Source organism: Athene cunicularia (genome assembly GCF_003259725.1).
Source record: "Athene cunicularia isolate RWA chromosome 18 unlocalized genomic scaffold, athCun1 chr18_part1, whole genome shotgun sequence".
NCBI classification, from domain to species: domain Eukaryota; kingdom Metazoa; phylum Chordata; class Aves; order Strigiformes; family Strigidae; genus Athene; species Athene cunicularia.
In genome coordinates this window covers 8,851,915-8,859,989 of record NW_020799123.1, presented here as the reverse complement: position 1 = coordinate 8,859,989, position 8,075 = coordinate 8,851,915, and the positions used below count along the sequence as shown (strand labels likewise).

At 39.6% G+C, this 8,075-nt stretch overlaps 1 protein-coding gene across 1 annotated transcript; it reads left to right on the top strand.

Annotated features, from left to right (window-relative positions):
• Nucleotides 1-1,700: 1,700 nt before the first annotated feature.
• Nucleotides 1,701-7,826, top strand: C18H17orf67 (chromosome 18 C17orf67 homolog). The gene is made up of 4 exons (XM_026861168.1): nucleotides 1,701-1,835; nucleotides 2,503-2,603; nucleotides 5,650-5,789; nucleotides 7,310-7,826. Exons 1-3 carry the CDS (start codon nucleotides 1,781-1,783, stop codon nucleotides 5,764-5,766), a joined length of 273 nt encoding a protein of 90 aa, XP_026716969.1. The 5' UTR covers nucleotides 1,701-1,780; the 3' UTR covers nucleotides 5,767-5,789; nucleotides 7,310-7,826.
• The last annotated feature ends 249 nt before the right edge of the window (nucleotides 7,827-8,075 follow it).

Below are 8,075 nucleotides of genomic sequence, written 5' to 3'. Positions count from 1 at the left end.
AGCGGAAACGGCGGAAGCGGAAGCGGCGGTTGCCAGGCGACGGGCGCCGCCCGGAAAGGGGCGGGGGGCTCGTCACCGCTTTGTCACGGCTCATCGCCCGCCGCGCCGGGCCGCGGCCGCCAAACCCAAGGCGAAGGGCCTGGAGAGGGCGGGGGGCTCGGCTACCGGCCTCTTGTTCCGTTACTGCCCAGCCGCGGGTGCCTCTGCCCCCATCGTTTCATCCCGCCCGGACGTGTTACACTGTGCCGCTTATAGCGGTTCTAAAAATAAATATTGCTGCTATTAGAAACTACGGAGTTTGGTACTTTCAAAACAGTTGAACACGAACAATTACAAAAATCCATGCAATAAACACAAGATTTCTCGGATTTTAGACTGCTAGTATCTTAAAAACACACGCTGAAAAGTGCAAATACTCCATAGGTTGCCAGCACTCGGGTCTCCAAGAAAAGTCCTGTCACGGGAGGTCAGAACCCCAGAACTGCCCAACCCCTGAACTGCTTTGTTCCATCACGCGCTCTCTCTGGCCAAGCCCTCACACCTACAGCACTCTCCATTTCAGCATGTGATTCTGTCAGGTTTTATCAATTTATAAATAACTGTGTGAGCAGCTGTGCTGATCCAGCCCAGCTAGCGAGGGAGACGTGTCGCGCTGGTGCCTACCAAAGTGAAGGACACCCCAAGGTGTGTGTCCGAGGGGCGTTCACAGGGTCTCTCTCTGACCTGCTGTTTGCTCTCGAACCTTCCTGCATCCTAACGTTTTTGAGACCCAGAGCTCTCTGCTAGACTTGAGTGAAACTGGCTGGCTTGTGCAGACATAGCGGCACAGACAGAATGAACACCACTTCTTTAGGAAGTAAAGAGGCACAAATGAAGAGACCTGCTCAAGCCAGGCTGGCAAGCCCCAGGTGAATCCCTGTGGTGCAGGGGGTACAGGAATGTGCTGTGCCTTTCCCTCTCAGAGGAAATGCTAATTACTCCTGTCCCTCATGCGAGCGCTGCTCATGAATTCTGACTCCTTGTTTCATACTTTATATTCAAAGGGACACTTACTTCTTTTCCTACAAATTGGTGGTGCTGGTGCCATATGTCCAGCATTGTGCTGGTCAGTCACATTTCTCAAAGCAGAAACCAACTGTTTGCAACAACATTTGTTAACCTACAGTCTTACTTCACACTATGTTTACTAGTAAGGGCATTTATAACACAGTTTCCTACCAACTTGTCCTGAAAAGAGAAGAATTATGGGAGTTTTCAATTCTATTAATTTGACAAAAATCTCTGACTTGTTTTCCAGCAGTGATAATTTGGCTTTGTTAAAGTTAAACCACATTAATATGTATTTATGTGCTGCTACAGTAGAGACAATTTTTGAAAAAGAGGCCCCTTTGATGCTGCCTTTGAGATTAACAATCAGTACGAGCAATTGTTTCTTTTAAAAAACAAACCTTAGGCACCTGAAACCATTGCCTACTATGCTAAATGTAAGGTGATGTGTCTTATTTTCATTAATTTAAAATGTCTAGTGTAACTCTGAAGCCTGAAGTGGAAAAAAGGTCTTCTATTTTCTTTCCCTCAGGAACAGAGTTATGCTGAGAATGTGTGAGCAGATAATAGCCTAATTCAAAACTTCAGGCCAGATGTCTTCAAAATCAAACTATCAACTCAAATTAGTTAAAGCGTAAACAAACATTTGTGACTGACGTAGCTACTTCAAATAGGCTAATGCCTCAGTCAGCGTTACTCATTTTGGAACAGACTGAGAGAAAGCAGAATCAAAATGAAGAAGTTACTTGTGTTTGTCTCCTTTTTGGTCCTGATGATCACTTTTACAGGTAGGACTTTATATAAAACAAACCAGTGTATACGTATGTAGAGCTTCAGTGCATATCATAACAGTATTAGTTCATCAACCTTGTATTTTAGTATCTTCATATTTCGTTTTTAATACTTAACTGTTGTTATATTTGATTTGATTTTTAACAACCATGCTCTTGTATCTGATATTTTACTCTGCATTACCACACTGTAGTCACTGGCTGTAAAACCAAAAAGTTTAATTTTACTAGCTTATTACTTTAGTATTATTTTATCAAGATCCTGCCAGCTGAATGTTCAATGCAATCTCTCCTTTGCAACAGAAGTCTAACTCATTACTTTGAAAAATAATCCTAAAAAGTAAAAAGAAAAGAACAAGAAATTGGAAGAGTTACTGCAGTCAGTGGTTAGATGGTGCTGTTATATTTTCTCATTTTAGAGAGTAATATGAATATGTAGGGTTTGCTTCATACTGGTAGAACTATAGAAAGCACAAGTATAAAAATGGTTTAAAATTCCACTCATATCTCCTGGAATGCAATATCCCCTGGGAAGGGGCTGTAGTGAAAGAACACTTTGTATATAGACAAAAATCAGGTTTGGAGACATTTCATTTTACAACTGACAGATAAAATATTAACTTTTACATAATTTCAGAACTAATTTCTGCTTTTTCGTCTTTAGACACTTCACCAATTTTGACTGAAAAAGATGCCAAACAGGTTCTGAGAACTCGTCGTGAAGACAGACCGAGAAAAGCTGGTTTCCCTGATGAGCCAATGAGGGTGATTTGTGATATTTCTTTTTAAATTACATTAACTAAAAAACACCCAATACCAAAACCCCCAAAACATTTGTGCTTAGTATTAAATTTCTGTAGATTTAATTCCAAGCAGTATGTTATAACTATCACCGTTTAAAGCAGCTGAATTCTTCTGTGAAATATTAAAATCCCCCTTTACATTCTTTCAATTACTGTTAAGTAGCATTCTGTAAGTGCTAAATATTGCTCAGGAAATGTACGCTTGCAGAATGTGGAAATTATTTATCACGGTTCAAAAATGCCGATTAAATTATTGAGAAGAAAGTAGCTTTTCATTTATAGAAATGTGGATTTCATCAGGTTGTTCCCAAAAAACTAAATAACAGGAAATGTCTTCTGCTTACAGTACATTCTGCACTCAAGGCAGAAAGTAGATGTAGGTGTCAGTGGTCAGTGTGGAGATTGAGGTAGTTCTGAACTAGCTTTTAAAATCACTCACTTTCATTCCCTTTTTTATGAATGCTACAGATGGGATCGTTTGTTACGATACTGCAGAAGTCTTTAGTTGCTAGCTTAATGCACCAGCATCATTTTTGCATGTCATGCTTACATTTATTTACTTCTAAACCATATCAAAGCAAAAGAAAAAGAATTAAAGAGCCTTCTGTGTTACTTGCTTTGACAAGATGTAACATATAATTCTGCATTTCTCAAGAGGTACTTAAGGTATTTTAAAATTACTGCCTATTTCTTCCCAAAGTAAATAAACTGTGCTAAAATGACATGGTTCTGAAGAGGCAAAACCCACAGAAGCTAGAAAGCACACAATCGATTGTGTATGCATTTCGAATACCAGGGGCTCAGTTTAGCAAGGTGCTGAGCACTTCTGAACTCCGTAGGACATGAAGAGTGCTATGCACCTTGCAGGACTGAGCTCAGTGTGTGCCAGGCTTGCGGAGACAGCTTGTGGTTTTCCCTTCCCAATGGTTATTGTATACCAGCCAAAAAGAATCCGTCTGGATGTATGCCACCCCTGATGTACACACTTCTTTGTCAAGTGTGACGACCACCACAAATCAAAGCTGTCACGGGGATATTGCACCATGCTGGTTAACAATCTTGTACAATGAAGACTATACAACAGAGGCAAAACCAAGACGGTACGGCCTTCGCTGCTGCCCACAACATTCAGCATTAGGTTGATTTCTAAGCTGTTGTTAAATGAGCCTTGTAGTTTTTGAAAATTAGCAGGAATACAGCTCCCATCTATGCTATGCTTTATATATGCGATTATATGTATGTAGTAAATACAACATGTATTAAATACTAAATAAATAAAACAGTAGAGAAGTTAGGTTGAGTTAATCCTGTGTTACAGGAAGTTACATGCATACACATGACGCTCTTAGTCATATGGTTTAGTTTCAGGTAGTCCTGTGAGGACCAGGGAGTTGGACTTGATGATCCTTATGGGTCCCTTCCAACTCGGGATATTCTGTCATTCCAGGTCGGGAGGAGAGGGTGCTCGGGCTAAAGAGTGTTTGATTACTGACCTCTGCTGCTCTGTCCTTGCCACTTTCCATCCTACCACAGTTAGCAGCAAATACTTATTGAGAAATTCCAACCTTCTATTTATTTCTTTTTCTTTCTATATAGCAATGCTGGCTTTCTGTAAGGAAACCCAAACATAAGAGTATTTGTTTTTCTTGTTAAATGTCAGGGGGTTTAGTAGAAAAGGAAGTATCTTCTGATAAAAAACCTATCCCCCCCCCAATGTGGAACATGGAAATTTTCCCTTGTGAATGAAGGTGCATGGCTGCTGTATCTCTGTGTGCAGTTCTACCACTGGCTCAAGGAGAAAAACTGATTTTGTATGGATTCTTTGTAGTAGAATGAAATGAATTCTGGGATGAACCCACCTCTGTTCATCTATTTTAAGCAAAAGCTGTTTGTACTAGGCCAGATCATGCTGAGCTGGGGAATTTAATTTGCAATTCTTTGTGACACTATTTGACTTCCACAGCGCTGTTTCAGTCAAAAAGCCTGCTCAGTTACAGACAGCAAGATCTGCCATCTTTGACTATTTAAAAAATGTCATTTATGTTATCAGCGTGTATTAATCTTACTTTGACCAAGACCCTGCTTTTTATCCTGTGGCATCTTCTCAGTCACACCGCGCTGTTTGCCACAAGTTCATACTGCAGTCTCCCTGAGGGGTTTGAGCCAAGTCTCCCTGTGCTGGATGGAGGACAGAAAGCACAGCAAAAGGCAGGATACGAATGCTTCCTGCTGGCACCCAGTGTACAACCCTCTGGTCAGCACAAAGAACAGAGAACTGGATGACAGTGGGAACACTTGGCCAGTGCAAAGTACAGCTTCCATTCCTACAACGCCTCCTGTGCAAAGCGATGGGGGTGTGTTTGGAAAAAATGAATCTAGTGTTCACAAAGCTTATGAGCCCACATGTACTGGGACTGTAACATTTTAAAAGTAAATTTTGTTCCTGATGGAGGTCAAGTTTTGGTACAGCCCACTTTAGTTTGATAACTTGTTGCTTACACCAAAACCCCTATAAATTAGTATGGGAAATTCACATTATTTTATGTATCACAGAAAGACCAATCAGCACTGATGCACGTTACTTACTAGAACCCTTCAGAGTACTGCCACATGATCCTATAAGGGGTTAATGCTTCTTAATCAGCAGGAATCAATTTTCAAAAGAGGCTACAACAGACCTATCTGTGAGAACCCTTCTGTACCCTCAGAACCAACAGAGGCTTCTGTGTCGATATGCAAATAAGAAATGTGTGTGCAGAATTCCTAATTTATGAATACGGTTGTAAAATTCCTGCTCAACACCTTTACTGATCTGGACGATGATGTCATTCATTAAATATTGCTAGGTTGGGGCAAGCTGACTAGCAACACCATTTCACTATATTTGATAATTTTAAGGGGTAAAGTAATTGCTCTTATATAAGCTGTAAAATTCTCCTGGTTCATTGGCCTGACATTAGACTTGAGTGATTACATAATTAAATTATTTTTTTCTTTTCTTTAAATAGGAGTATATGCTTTACCTCCAGCGCTTGGAGCAGAGATCAGAAGAACAATTCCTTGAACACTGGTTGAACCCACATTGCCTCCCACACTGCAACAGGGATTTAGTGCATCCAGTCTAATGGTTTTGCCTACCCTGCAACTGGTATATATATTTATTTTACAGTGCACTTTCTTTCTCCATAATAAAAGGCAGAGCCACAAACTGTAAGAGGAGAGAATAACCCAATGGCTGGAGAAAGTACCATGTGCTGAAAGGTGTCTGGCAACAGAGCGGTGGCAGGGAACATAAGTGTCCTAGGCATCAACTGAGTCACTGTAGTTCTGTTCATGTTAATAAAACATTTGGTTATGCAGTTCTCTGCTATATGGATATAATAAGTTGGTGACTGCACAACATTCTTATTAATGTTGCTTTATATTGGTCCTGTTTCTTTCCTGTCTGCTTGTGCTCCTTTCCCAACTCATTGTTCACTTAGTTTTCAGTAGGACTGTGGCAAGATTAAACTCCTAGCTGTCATCCTTGAGATATTTAAGATGCAGTCTGACCTGCTAGCAGTTGAGCTTGTTCTGCAGTATCTCAGCTGTCATAATTTGCTAGCTGCTGATTTTTTAAATGGAATTCACAATTTAGTACACATGCTGGTAAACATTAACACAGAACATTTTCACAGAGCTTGCATGGATTATTAGTTCTGTTTATGGTTTTCAACATCACTGTAACAGACAACATCATTTGCTTTACTGCCTCTGTTTATCACATGCATCACAGAGTTCAATGGGAAAATACAATCCAAAGCACAGCTCAGAAACCAGGCGCTACAAGCCAATCGATGACAAAATGACACATCCCAATAGCACTCCAAGCACATTAGGTTTGTGATATGGTCATCCTTTTTTCCTTGTGTGTTTTGCATGCAGTATCAACTTATCACTACGTTAAAAAAATGTGATGTATTGAGGTAAGGAATGTATAAGATTGTAAAATATAAGTATTAATCATGAATTCTTCCAATGACCCAATAGTTGGTTTTGATGCCAAAAAAATAAGAGATATCTACATCTGTATATTTTTATAACAGGATAATCCTTCCTGCTTACATTCTTTAAACAGGCATGAAATTTGTCAAATGGGATAAATTTGAATCATCACCATAATAGTGATGCTATATCACTCAGTTAACTTTTGAACATAAAAGTCACAGATTTAGCTCCATATTTTTCAAAAGCATTTAAGCAGTAGAATACAGAGGTGGTGTCCATCAGGCCTGATCTCCTTCAAAAGGCAGAAAGTTTACTTAAAATTTTGCTATTTGTACCTGTACATATCTAAATACCTTTGAAAATCTGGATGCTTAGGCTTCTAAGGAGCTATGTTAATCCACAATAAACCAAAGGTCTGAAACTTATCTAAAAACAGAAACATAAAGTTCCCAAACCTTAGCCCTAGGAGGTAAGTTGGCAGTTTCCAAAAAATCTTCCAGCTGAGACAGAGCTGAAAGCTGGCTCACTTAGCTACTGCAGTTCTTCACAATAGCTGCTCACAGGCAGTGGTGAAGAATTAATACTAGAAAAGTGCTTAAATGATTTGAAGTCTTTTATATGTTATTAGTAGGGCCAATGTCAGCATGTTTTTTAATTATATTTTCTTTTTTTTTTCTGCAGATCTCTTCAAGGGCACTGAAAAGGATATATACTAGGATTGTATTAAGGGGGACAAGGGTTCTCCTGCAGTGGCTATGTGCTCATTGTAGAGCTGAACGTCTTTGCCATATCCTAGTGGTATAGCAAAACTTCCAACTATAAATGACTAGATACGTTATAGACCACCATATATTTTATACCAGAATGACTGCACACATGAATAAATAAATCAAGGGTTTCCCCAAGCTTCTGAGGTATGGGCAAGAATAAATCACCGATTAGTCCTAGAGTGTGCTTTTTAAGGGTACAGCTTTAGACTGTCTGAAGCAAAAGGAACTTAAAGGGAGAGGTTCACAGAAAGTTGGGAGAGTATAAACATGAAGAAGGGGCCAGTTTTCCGGACTTTGGAGGAATCCTTATTATAGTTTTGTAGGTTAAATAAAATATTGTATGAAGACATAACATTTATGCAACACTGTTTAATAGCTTGATGAGTATTTTATGTATTGTTTCATAATAAAAGCTTAATTCAAATCCATTTTCAGATTATTTCATTACCCTAGCATCCCATACTATATGCTGACAAAAATCATTGAAGTGAGGCTCAGTATCGTGAAATACTAAGGAAATGTCAGGGGCTTTCTAGGATCAGCAGCTGGGAAGCAGTATGGTACAGTGTAAATTTTGTAGTTTCTCTGCACAACTTCTCCTTTATAATTCTGCCAGGTCAGGCACATGTATCCAGCCATCCTTTTTTCTGGCTGTGTGCCTTTATAGCTTATGTCCT